This window comes from Crinia signifera, chromosome 11 (assembly GCF_055691185.1).
Source record: "Crinia signifera chromosome 11, ASM5569118v1, whole genome shotgun sequence".
In the NCBI taxonomy this organism is placed as follows: Eukaryota; Metazoa; Chordata; class Amphibia; order Anura; family Myobatrachidae; genus Crinia; species Crinia signifera.
In genome coordinates this window covers 83,774,946-83,788,790 of record NC_139227.1, presented here as the reverse complement: position 1 = coordinate 83,788,790, position 13,845 = coordinate 83,774,946, and the positions used below count along the sequence as shown (strand labels likewise).

The following is a 13,845-nucleotide window of genomic DNA, read 5'->3' as shown; positions in this document are numbered from 1 at the left end:
ATCAGCTCCTTACTGACTTTTTTCAAACACAGCCTGTAACATAGCAGTTACGATGTGATTGGCTGGACTTTTATCTCTCTTTATCACCCTTGCATTTATCTCTTGTTAAGGCTTAATACATCTGCCTCAATGCAACAAAAGTGTTGCATATTTCTTGTCATATACTGTAATTGTATCAGCTCGTACCTCAATAATCTACATAAATTATTTGGTGGGTTGTATTTTGTCTCTCTAGGCTCTAATAAAGGGATCTGTTCTACCTGGGGCAACAACCACTTCTTTACCTTTGACAATGATCTTTACGAGTTCACTGGGTCTTGCAACTATGTGTTTGCCACTGTCTGCAATAGTAACAGCCCTGAGTTCAACGTCCAATTGCAGCGGTCCAGCGGAACCTCCATTACCAGGATTATAATCCAGATTGGACCAATCAATGTGGTGGTCAAAGGACAAAAAGTCACAATAAGGGGAAAGTAAGTCTACAAAACCTATAGATCAAGGACTCATGATCTTACATTATCTATTACTTTGTATGAACTCAGAGATTTCTCATCTGTAGATAGATATGAATCCATTACCGGAAACGTTACTTATTATGACTTTTCTAATTTTTGCTTTCTTTTGGCTAGGCCAATTAGTTTGCCTTACACTACAAGTGGCATTGAAATTTTCAAAGCTGGAGCGATAACAAAGCTGTTCGCTAAACAAAAAGGTTTTGAGCTTATAGTGACATGGAGCAGTGACAGCAACCTTTTGGTAAGCTGGGTGGGACGAATTGGGCAGATGGCATGTTCAAAATGGCAGTCTTGTGACAGTACAGTATTGTTTTCAAATGGTTGATAAAATACACGAACAAAGATAAAACTTGATACAACAGTACAACAAAATATAAATGATATGTAAATTAGAGAATTAAGGGCTTCTATAGGACAGAGGTCCTTGATATGACCTACAGAGGTGTCTTAATATACCCCTAGGGGTATATTAGTTATATTACTAAGGTTTGGATTTAAAGAAGTGAAGATGTTGCCAATGGGTGTGGTATAGCGGGACAACGAGGTTTATATCGACCATGGTATGCTCAACCACTCTTGGTCGACCCAGCTCAGTTAGACACATAAAGTTAGTCGGCGGCTAGAGTGGCAGTATTGTTAGTTAGACACTGGCGCCTGATCAGCGGGACCATGGTCAATGGACACATGGTCAACCAGACTTTTTCAGGATTTTTTGGTGCCGAATGTCACAAAGGTCACTGTATACGTGCACAGTGTCTCCTCCCATGGCTTGCTGCACTCGCCATGGTTCGGATACACTATTTTTTTCTAACTCTATGTCCTCTTGGAAAGTAAAGAATGATCCAAGTGGATCGGAGCCAAAAAATCCTCAAAAAGTCCTGTTGACCATATATCCGTCGACCATGGTCCCACCGATCAGCCACCCATGTCTAACTAGCTCCAGCGGCCGATAACGATCTTTAGGCGCCTAACTCAGTGGGTCGACTAAGGGAGGTCGATCATAATCATTGACTGATATCGGTAAACAATATCGTTCAGTGTGTATACTGAATGACATTTGACCAGGAGTTCAGGGGGAAACACTGCCGATGTAGTTCAATAAGGATATTGTTAATGTGTATGAGGCGTTAGGGGGAGATGTATCAGGCCTTGGAGAGATATAAAGTGGATATAGATACAGGGACAGATCTACTAAGCCTTTCAGAGGGATAAAGTAGATAGTAGTAGAGATAAAATACCAACCAATCAGCTCCTGTCATTTTGTCAAAAACAGCCTGTAGTAATGACAGAAGCTGCTTGGTTGGTACTTTATTTCTCTCCACTTAGTCATTCTCCAAAGCTTAGTACATCTCCCCCCAAAGTACCAACAAATTTGCATCTCTACCTTCTCTAGACTCTAACACAGCCTGCAAGAATGACAGATGCTGATTGGTTGGCACTAGATTTCTCTCCACTTTATCTCTGCCCAATGTTTGATAGATCATTCACCCCCTTGGAGAGATATACAGTCTAGAAGTTGAAAAAAAGCAACCAATTAGCTTCTAACTGTCATTTTAAAGACATACTCACTTAGAAGCTGATTGGTTGCTTTGGGCAACTTCTCCCCTTTATCTCTCTCAAACACTTGCTACAGTATAGCCTTCCAAAAGGCTAAAGAGGCCTACACATGATATTGCTGAGTGATCTGAGCAATGTAGATTGCTCAGGATCACTCAGCACACAGCGCTGTACATTGCTGTGTGCTGAGCGATCTGTCAGGTCCAGTGTTCTCCAGTGAGAAGAGTGGCCTGACCAACCATTAACTAGATCTAACCAGCATGCTGGATCTAAGGTCCTGATTCTGGTTCACTCGCAAAAGAAGAATTATCTCTCTAATGGACAAAACTATGTGCACTGCAGGTGGGGCAGATGTAATGTGCAGAGAGAGTTAGATGTCCAAACCCAATGCAAAACCACTAGTAAATTTTACTCTGAGGGTTAAAAAGAGACCTCTGGCATCTTGAATGTCAGGATATCGTATGCATCCCAGTTTCAATACTAATGTAACATATGCTATTAGTTTCAGCGCGGTAATTGGGGGGATTTACCGAGCAAGGTTGGTTCATCCCGTCCATAGAGTTTGCTTAATTGTATATTAACTATTTCTTAATTAACAGGTTGAAATTGACAAAAAATACATAGGAAGAACCTGTGGGCTGTGCGGGAACTTTAATGGCATTCACAAGGATGAATTTGTGGTGAATGGTAAGTTCTCTACTTGTTCTTGGGATCTGTGACTACTGGTTCATAAATAAACCTACAGCAATATGCTTCGATGAACGTTCTGTAAACATGGCGATAATTATTATTATTATTATTATTATAATTTTATTTATAAGGCGCCACAAGTGTTTCGCAGCGCCGTACAAAGGAACAATACAGGGAGACAATGAATGAATGAGGAAACGTTTTGCCTCTGCGTCTTCATAATCTGGTCTCAGACGGTCTGGTCCTGTCACTTACATACAGTGGAAGCATCCAACTTTCTGCACAGAAATAATGGGCCTGATTCTGGTTCATATGCAACGCTGTGAATTTTGCAGGATTGCGTGTGGATTAAACACCGCCCGCACAGATGCCCCCCCCCCCCCCTCGCTCCGCTGTGAATGGATGTTTTGCATAAATATCCATTTGCAGCCTTTTGTGCGGGGGCCAAACCATTTCAATGGTCGCAGACCATCAAAGGATTTGGAAGGTACACGCAAAACTGGTGTCTTAGCTTTGCATGTTCCCTGTACAGGAAGAGGGCGGGCAGCTGACATCTGGTGACATCAGCCACATCACTGCCTAATTTTCATGGGATTGGCCAGCATTTTCATGGGAACAGCCCTATGCCTGCACTGGTAGGTGCCAACTGGCGGAAAGCTAGCAGTTCGCTGTGCCCATGTATAGAAATGGGCATGCGCTGTAGTAAAACATCGCACTCCCGTGTGAATGCGCAGGGGAGCGCAGCAATCAAAATAACCTCCAATATTCAGGAGACTGTAACCTAGCAATGTACTAACCCAAATTTTGCTTGTTTTTAAGGGAAAATGTTGACGCCTTATCAGTATGCCAATTTGCAACAGATTGATGATCCTAATGTCATTTGCCCTCTTCAAGTGCCTCAAATGTACACTTTAAACAGCAAAAAACATGTAAGTAATTATCTTGGTGTGTGCTACAAAGTCCAGCTATTGCATGACGGAACCAAGGGCAATCTGAGTGCTTATGGATAAAACATTTTCTTTAAGTTGCAAAACGATACAGTTATTGGTACTTGTGTATTATCACGGCGCCTCAATATTAAGTCATCGCATGCCATACACCCGATGCACAGCGATGCGATTTAAGCCCCCTATACGATTTCAAATTGTATAAGCGCTTATAAGCACCCTAATGGGTGCTTACAATGTTAAATGCACCCCCACGCCACCCCCAGTATGAACGGCAACCCAAAGCGTGGCGAGCGCAGCGAGCCCGCGAGGGGCGGCGGTACGTGTCCTCCAACCTTTTCATACCCCCCCTATCCACGTCGGCGCGGAGCTGACTTTATATAGTGTGGCGAGCGCAGCGAGCCACCGCGCCCCGCGAGGGGACGTGTATTACATTACATGTATTCCGCAGCCGCTCGCGGGCCTCGTTGCGCTCGCCCCGCTTCGGGCTCGGTGGCTCGCTGCGCTCGCCACACTATATAAAATCAACTCCATGCCGATGTGGATAGTGGGGGTATGAAAAGGTCGGAGGACGCGTTTCGCCACCCTTCATGTTCACGTTCATAGTGGGGGTGGCGTGAGGGTGCATTTAACATTGTAAGCCCCCATTAGGGTGCTTATACCATTTAAAATCGCATCGCATCGCATCGCATTGTATGGCATTGTATGCCATATACAATGCTATACAATTTTAACATTGTATGACATCGGGGGAAATCTCGTCGCATCGCATCGCATACCATCGCATGCCTTATGGTCTGCGATGCAATGGGCGCCGTGATAGTACACAAGTACCCAGTTATTTATTATTTACAGTGTCTTATATAGGGCAGCAGATTCCTTTGTGCTTTACAATAGTAGACAGTGATAACACAAACTGGGTAACAACAGACAGACTTGGTTATTAGGTGGACCCAATTTAAGTCTGCATTCATTGGGTCGACCACTGAAGGTTGACATGGCTTCATCGACACATGAAATAAGTGAACATGGTCGACAGGGTTGGAAAGTTGACACAAGCATTAAGTCGACAATTGCAAGGTCAACAGTTAAAAGGTCAACATGAGTTTTTCACCTTTTTTTTTTAGTTGACATGTGCCAACAAGTATAGCGAGGCACTGTGCCCGAAGCATGACGAGCCATGTGAGAGGACGCGGTACACTTAGGCTGTATCCATGTCGACTATGTCGTTATTCCGGACAAAAAAGTATTAGAAACTCATGTCGACCTTTTGAATGTCAACCTAGCCATTGTCGACCTAATGCTTGTGTTGACCTTCCTACCCTATCGACCTTAGCCATGTCAACCTATTTAATGTGTCAACCAAAGTCATGTCGACCTTCAGTGGTCGACCCAGTGCATGTCTAATATGGAAATGACCCAGAACCGTTGCAAAATCGTCAGTGAGCCAAGTCCATACTGATATTATATTCATATTAGTCCATTCATAGAAATAGGTTATTAGCAGTTACTGAAATGTAACAGTAAATTATATTATAAAAATAAATAAATAAAAATATTATATATATTATGCCTATTGGTAAAAGCATAAAAAAATGACTGCAAACAAATAAATAAACACATGAACAAGGAAGAGAAAAGTATGTCCTGATGTGGTGCACCTACTAGGACTCAACGAATAAAAATTAACTTTTATTAGACATTCTTTAAGATAGCGAAGTATAAAAACACACAAACAAAAAACATGTACGTGTTTAAAAAACGGCGGCTCCCTAATCCCACACTTTGTTTGGGCTGTAAATAGTATTAATACAGGAATAATATGGTCGGCACCATTTGTAATATTGTAAATCTTAATATCTTGGTGCCTGTCGGCTGTAATCCCCTGTGCATGGGCGCATAGCTATAGTCTCGGTGTGATAATAGTATTACCTTTTTCAGAAAAAGCTACAGCGAAGCGCGCGCCGGCTAGCGGTGACGCTCTCTATCCCACACTTATTGATAGGATGCATTTTGATCTGTAATTCTTCTTTACAGGAAACCCTGCTTATGTGTATTAGACGCACTAGCTGACTGTGTGAGGACAACCTCACCGGTGTGATTGGGCGCAAGTGGTGTCACTCTCGAGCCACAACCTCAGGGGGAACTCTCAGTATTATCTCTCCCACGTGGCTACACTGTTGCAGCTTCTATTTACTATTTGTTGCAACTATATGTGCCTGTACAGTTTAGAGAAGCGTTATTAAACACAGTCCATGCATTATATGTGCTGATTACACGGAGAATGGTACATCCAGCAGTTACTTACTGCTCAGTGTTTATAACGCTTGTCCTAATCCCTCCACAACATTGTATGCTACTAATAGTCCCTGGAATGGACTTATAACACAGTAAACAACCTCAGAAGTCTTGTTCTATCCCTTGGGCGTACCCAAAGGAGCTGATACATACAATTGATGCTTTAAAACTGACTCTGGCATTATTATAGCCTAATATATTGATACTAACTGCTGGCATGCATCCAGTCGACATAGGTGTCAACATATTTAAATAGAGGATTTCTCTCTTGCAAGTATACAGGAAACTCTATATATCTGACCTTATTACTGATCACGAACAGCTATAAACGAGATTAACGTATGATTTAAGATCAGCATTTTTGGTCGACATCAGTGTCAACTCGTTTAGAGAATTTGAGTCATATCCGCATCTGCAAGATAAGCAGCATCCCAGATAGAAATATAGGGATACTACTTCTGATATTGTGACTTGCACTAAAACACTATGTTACTGTACGGTCATATTACAATCACACCGATACCACAAATCTTACTGGTATGACGGGGCGCAAGTGGTGATACTTTCGAGCCACAGTCACAGAGGGGATACTTAGCATTATCAATCCTACGTGGCTATACTGTTGTTGCAAATTAATATGCTTATACAGAACAACTTAAGAGAGGCGTTGTTAACACAGTCTATGCATTGTATGTGTTGATTACACTTAGACTGGTATACCCAGCAGTTACTTACTGCCTAGTGTTTATAACGCTTGTCTCATAGAAACCCCCCATAACACTGTATATTGCCAGTAGTCCTCGGAATGGACACATAACACAGTGAATTTCATCAGAAATCTCCTTCTATCCCTGGGGCTTACTCTAACGGGACCGACATGTCCTATTAATGCTATAAATTGACTCAGGCTTCATTATAGCCACTAACACTGACACAAAGTGCTGGCTGGTATTTGGCCGATATCGGTGTTGACATATTTCAAAAAGAGGATTTCTCTCCCACATGTATTTGGAGAGCTCTAGATATTTGATCTTGTCACTGATCACGACCAGCCACAACCTAGACTTATGCATGACAGTGGTCCAACATTGTGGTCGACACTAGTGTCAACTCGTTTAGAGTAGATTGAGTCATACCTGCATCTGTAATATTAGGAGTAGCCCGGGTAGGCACACAAGGCTAACACTTCGGACTTTGTGGTCTGCACCACAATACTGTGCCACCCTACGGTAATACTATTATCACACCGAGACTATAGCTATGCGCCCATGCACAGGGGATTACAGCCGACAGGCACCAAGATATTAAGATTTACAATATTACAAATGGTGCCGACCATATTATTCCTGTATTAATACTATTTACAGCCCAAACAAAGTGTGGGATTAGGGAGCCGCCGTTTTTTAAACACGTACATGTTTTTTGTTTGTGTGTTTTTATACTTCGCTATCTTAAAGAATGTCTAATAAAAGTTAATTTTTATTCGTTGAGTCCTAGTAGGTGCACCACATCAGGACATACTTTTCTCTTCCTTGTTCATGTGTTTATTTAGATGTCCAGAGGTAGCACACCCCCTCTAGTACACGTTACAAAATTTCAGTGTATATAAAGTATTGGGGGTCCACCCATAATCCTCAAACTATTATGAGGGTCCTGTGCGAATAGTAACCCCCCTTCTTGTGTCTAAATAAATAAATCAGGAAATGAAAAAATACCCAATAGAGTATGTACAGTAATTGTGCTTTGGGATGTGATAGGCTCACGGGATGTGATAGCTTGTCAGGCTATCTCCTACGAGTGATCAGAGTCAGATTACCAACAGGAACCCACCGAATACTATATTCTCCATGCATCTATGTTTTGGCATCCATGCGACCATATTGAATATTATAAAAGCAGTATGACTCCTTGAAGATAGTTCTTCAAGGAGACATACTGTATAAAGAACAGTGGTGGCTCTTACTGTTATGGAGATGGGGGGCTGCCGCAATGCGTCCCCCCCCCCCCCCTCCGCTGCCATCTCAGGCCACCGCCACGCTCCCCTGGCCCCAGTAACTTCGTACATACTGCGCATGCGCTGCAGCAGCCCCCGGAGGCTTGATCGGGTTCCCAGGTCCGGCGCAGGCACAGTATGGTCCATGGTACTGCGCATGTGCAGAACTTGTTTTGGGGGCTGCCACACATTTGCACAGAGAGAGGCATCCCGGAGGGAGGGAACGCCTCCCAATGAGACTGCCTCCAATATGAAGTCACTGTCAGTCACAGTGAAGCCAGAGCAGTCTCACAGACAGAGACAGTGGTGGATTTTACCTGGGGGGGGGGCAGCCCTGCAGCCCATAGGTAGAAACCGCCACTGATAAAGAATGTATGCCCTGAGATTACTAGGTTGATTAGTCTACTGTTTATTTACCATTCCCATCTCTTCCAGATAAGTCAATGTTATCATCTTCTGGATCAAGTCTCTGCCTTGTGTTCGGTTTCCAAGATTCCATTTCTTAAACGTTGCCAGCAGGATTTACAGAAATGTCCCATTCCTGGGGACTCGAACTGCGCATGTGCCACCCTCTCAGAGTACTCTGCTAGGTGTGCATTGTGCTCCCAGCCACTGAGCAACTGGAGGAGCAAGAACCTCTGCCGTGAGTACACATTAAGCACATCGGGGAACAGGAGAGGTTCCACACCATTTATGTATCCATCAGGACTAGCTACTACTAATCTCACATGTGGGGTTATGTAATATCATTCAGACACACTGGGGGTCATATACCTGCACCCACCATTGCAAAGTACCAATTTGCTGTACTTTGCACATGTGTAGGACCCATCCTGGGCATACTCAAATGTTCCTGCAGCAAAGGATGCAGGCCAACTTCAGACTGTCTTTGTTGTACTGTAGGACAGAGTTTTCCTGGCTTCTGCAATGGGCAGTTTGAGTGGGACCATGGGTGCTGCCACCAGGAGGTGTCTGCTGCAATATACAATTCCTGCTGCAATAGCAGATACCACTCCTGCTTCCCGTGACTAATCCTATTGCACCTGAATTAGCCTCAATGGGCACACATTGGCCCTTATTCTAATTGACTTGTAACACCACCCCGGCGAATGCAGACCCCACCATGCGAGGGGATGTGTCACAAAGATTGGTGACTATTGAATTATAGTGGAGACTGACTTATACTGTATTTGCAGGATTCTGGCCGAAGACACTCCCGGCACACCTCGTCCTGCCCGCAATCCCATAGGATTGCCCAGTGTCTTCATGGGTGATGCCCAACTCCGACGCCCCAGGCCCGCATCAATCAGTGCGAACGGCTTGGCGACTATGCAAGTCACCTAGTCCATTCACCCAGGGACCCTGCACATGCGCATAAATTATTATGCGCATACACATTCAAAAACATTGGTCCCCGCATAAACGCCTGATGCTGCAAGGCTCACTAAACATTGTTCGTTCGACTGCCCCCCCCCCCCCCCCACACACCCTAGACTCTCCTCGGTAACACGCGAGGGAATGTACATGAACACATCCCCTTGTTTGCGGGCGAAGGAGAGAGAAATCCTTTGATTTCACTCCTCTTCGGAATTAAAAGTCAGCCTGAACTTTGGTGTCCGCCACATCCTCTGATGTCAGCCACCCGCCCTGGGCAGACATTGGGACACCTGCATTTTCATGGGGACATAAACGCTGGGCGTTCCCCTGCTCCAGCCTCAGGTCCATCCCCTGCCCTCCCTCCCCACAACGAGTGGCCCGGCGAGTGTGTAACTCGCCGAGACCGTTTGGTGCCGGGGTTTGCACATGCACAGAAATGCACCTGCACAAATCCCGATCATCAGGACAGGAGCCAAATTTGGATTGCCACGAACGATTCCGAATCTGCCCTATTGGCCTGTATTTGTTTTGTTCTTATTCATCTATCCTCATTTCTGTTTTTCCTTTGTTTTGTTGTTTTTGCTATCGTTAGTACTGTCCTTTGAACTCTCGGTCAAACAATGACTGATATCACATACACACTGACTGATATTGTTCAGTGACTTAATACTGACACAGCTCCCAAAATGCTGAAAACATTTGTGTACACCGGCATTTTTCATGACACTCCCAGAAAACACCCGGGTGACACAAACGCCGGCTTCCTGTCAATCAAATTGCAATTAAATAAAAGGCTGGATTTTATGGTTGGACGGCCTCAAATATGAGCGCTATGATCTGTACAAATGCACAGTCGATAATCAGCTAACCGGTGAATTTGCAATCCATCGATCAGGTCTGAATAACCCCCATAGCCAGGATTCACCTGTATGTAGACGTCGGGGAGGGCATTAACGGCCCATGGGAGGGCGCATTATTAAATATATAGGCCTTTATTCTGGTTCACTCGTAGAAGCAAATTCCTTCTCAAATGGACAAAACCATGTGCACTGCAGGGGTGCAGATGTAACATGTGCAGAGAGAATTAATTTGGGTGAGTTATTTTGTTTCTGTGCAGGAAAAATACTGGCTGCATTATTTTTACACTGCAATATAGATCTCACTTTAACGTAAAACCCCACCCAAATCTAATTCTGTCTGCACATGCTACATCTGCCCCACCTGCAGTGCACATGGTTTTGTCCATTTGAGAAGGAATTTGCCTCTGCGAGTGAACCAGTATAAGGGCCATAGTGCATAAACACTATACGATATTCAAAGTATATCGTTACCGTTTACGGTGCATATAGTTGACAATAGTTTGTGTAAAAAAAAAACAAATAGAAAAAGACTACAATAAAAAATAATACAAAGCAAAACAAAGCTATCAGACTAGAGTTTACAGGTATATAATGTGAAGTTAAGTGCTAGGACTCATTACACACAGCACTGAATGTGTCCCCGACAATGATCCGGGTCATTGGCTAGTTGCTTTGTCTGCCTGCAGTTACTGTGGCAGCAGCTATTGTTGCTGAATTTCGCAACATGTAATTTTCTCTGTTATCTCCCGGATGTGGCCGCATCACACCTGTGTTGACAGATGACACATACGTATGTATTTATAACAATCAATAACAGAGGCCAAAATCCCTTAAATTAACCTGAAATGGTATATGAGGTAAACAGAGATTTACACTTTATAAAGTAGTACACACGGCCAGCGCCTCCCTGCCGACTGCCCACCCCAGGCCCGCATCTCCTCACTAGCATGCGAGGGGATGTGTCCGAGAAAACATCCAATGACTTCTATTTCACACGAAGATGGCCATAAAGAGGATGGGCGCTGACATCATGTGACATCAGCCACCTGCTCCAAATAGGCATCGGCCCACCTGCGTTCTCATGGGAATGCCCAGCGTTTTAATGAGGATGCCAAAAAACGGTGGGTGTTCCCCTCCTCCAGCCCCATGTCTATGCCGGCCCACCCCCTTTGGAGTGAACGTGCCCAAACACCCATCAATGGACAAGGGTCCGGAATCGGACCCAAAAGAAAAGGTCTGAATTGGATCCATTATTTGATTTCATGATGCACAGTAAGATACAGGAACATGGCAGTCCCCTTGCACATTCTCTTTAGACTGTTGCAATAACATAAACACCAAGACAGATTAACGCATGTTGCTCCCAAACTGCATTTATTGTTATTATTTATTATATTATTTACGGTGTCCTATACAGCGCAGCATATTCATTACGCTTAACATTTTGAAATAATATTAATAGAAGAAAACTGTGTAATATCAGACAGACATACTGGGGTATTCAATCCTACCCAATATTTCTGATAGTTGGAAATATTCGCCAGGACCTATTAAATCCCAGATGATTTGAAAGGCGGAGCAAAAACCACGACAGGCGCTAGAAAGCAGCTAGTATCCATATATAACACTTGAAATCTTCACCTGACTTCCAAACACAATACAAGAGAAAAAGTGGTAGTGATATACAAAAAATAAGCACTTAGGCCCAGATGTACTAAGCTTAAAAAGTGTTTAAATTGAGAGTGATAGACCACCAACCAATCAGCTCCTACCTGCCTTTTTTAGGCTGTGTTTGAAAAATGATAGGTATGAGCTGATTGGCTGGTTGTTTTTCACTTTCCATTTTATCACTTTGTGAAGCTTGATACATCTGGCCCTAACAGTGGGTGCGATTTTGCTTGCGATTCGAAACCAATTTGATTGGGATCGAATCGAATGGTACACAAAATGCAGTCTTGCCTTGCTTTTTATAAGCAAAATCGAATAGAAAAATAGTGCATATCTCACCATGTGTACCCTGCATAACATATGGATTTACTTCCCTGTTAATGCGATATCATTAATCACAATCCACAGGTGACTCCTAGTAGTTATTCGGGGCACCAAGCATGAAAAACAATGAAATAAAAACATACTGTATGTGTAGTACGTTCTACAATAAAGTACGCTATGTATAAAAGAGTCCTCGGGTGTCATTATAAGGTTGACACAGCTCTTTTCATCAGGTTCGAATCGAATCTGCATTGTCAGAAATGCCGCTAAATTGTCAAATTAGGTGTCATTTAAGACGTGGATTAACCGATCTATGGGCCAAATGCACTAAGCTTCAAAAGTGATAAAATGGAGAGAGATAAACAGCCAGCCAATCAGCTCCTACCTGTCATGTCGCAGACTGTGTTTGAAAAATAGGTAGGATCTGATTGGCTGGCTGTTTATCACTCTCCATTTTATCACGTTTGAAGCTTAGTGCATCTGGCCCTATGTCTGTTTAGACTTTTGGAATGTTTCTGACAGTCTGAAAACATGGGAAAAACATTGAACAGGTTGAACGTTAATATCATATGTTAATATCGTCAGGGATTGAATACCCCCCTATAGAGGTAGGAAAACAATATGTACAGTATATTTGACAGAATATAGCATTACATCTCCTCATGCACTCGCCCCCTTACATTCATACCCTAGGGGGGTACATTTTAAAAAAATTCTAAAAATGAAAAGAGGGGACATTGCCCAAAGCAACCAATCATTTTCTGTCTATCCTTTTCTAGGATCCAATAGATAAATGATAGACAGTATCTGATTGGTTGCTATAAGCAACACCTCTTTTCATTTTTAAAACCTTCAGTAAATTTACCCCTAGGTGCCTCCGAACAGGGGTATTTACACTTCCACCCAACTCTACATAGGCCACAGTTCCATCAACATGCATCACTGATCTTGGCCTCATTACAGCCCAGTTACTCCTCCACGGTCGCTAGTGGAGACTCTTAGCAATGACTTGCCTACACGCAGCCCCTGAGCTGCACAGTTAAAGATATGCCGAGCAATTTACATTCAACTCTGAAACAGGCCCAATAGCTGTAAATGTAATAAATAGGGAATATGGTGGTTAGGTAAACGGTAGATATGTGGAAAGTTATTTGGGGATTATTATAAATACTTCGTAGATCCTTCTAACCTGAAATTCTACTTGTCTTTTTTTCCCCTAGCCTTGGCCACTTGCCCGTCTAACCTGGTCTATGAGGAATGTGCCAGTCCATGCAGCCCCACTTGCTCCAATCCCCAGTATAGCTGCCACTCACACTGCGTGTATGGATGCTTCTGCCCACCAGGTAAGTCACAGCTGGTACATTACAAGCTAAAATAAACAGTACACAGAGAGGGACACTGGGGGTGTGAGTGGATGAGGGTGGTGGAAGGGAATCGGTACATCTGTCAGAATGAACTTAGGTCAACAGTCATTAGGTCGACCCCATTAGGTCGACTGGCAGGAAGGTCGACCTGATTTAAGGTCGACATGGGCCAAGGTCGACATGACTTAAGGTCGAATTTGCATAAAGGTCGACATGAGGAAGGTCGACTGGTCATAAGGTCGACATGGGTTT

The 13,845-nt window shown here is 43.5% G+C and overlaps 1 protein-coding gene across 1 annotated transcript in view; it reads left to right on the top strand.

The window, feature by feature from the left end:
- The window catches only part of LOC146045080 (uncharacterized), a 127,494-nt gene that overhangs the window by 18,743 nt on the left and 94,906 nt on the right, over positions 1-13,845 (top strand). The window contains exons 7-12 of the mRNA XM_083163764.1: positions 236-473; positions 630-756; positions 2,672-2,759; positions 3,582-3,691; positions 8,436-8,643; positions 13,450-13,572. Of these exons, the coding sequence (XP_083019890.1) occupies positions 236-473; positions 630-756; positions 2,672-2,759; positions 3,582-3,691; positions 8,436-8,643; positions 13,450-13,572 (894 nt within the window). The remainder of the gene's footprint in view (positions 1-235; positions 474-629; positions 757-2,671; positions 2,760-3,581; positions 3,692-8,435; positions 8,644-13,449; positions 13,573-13,845) is intronic.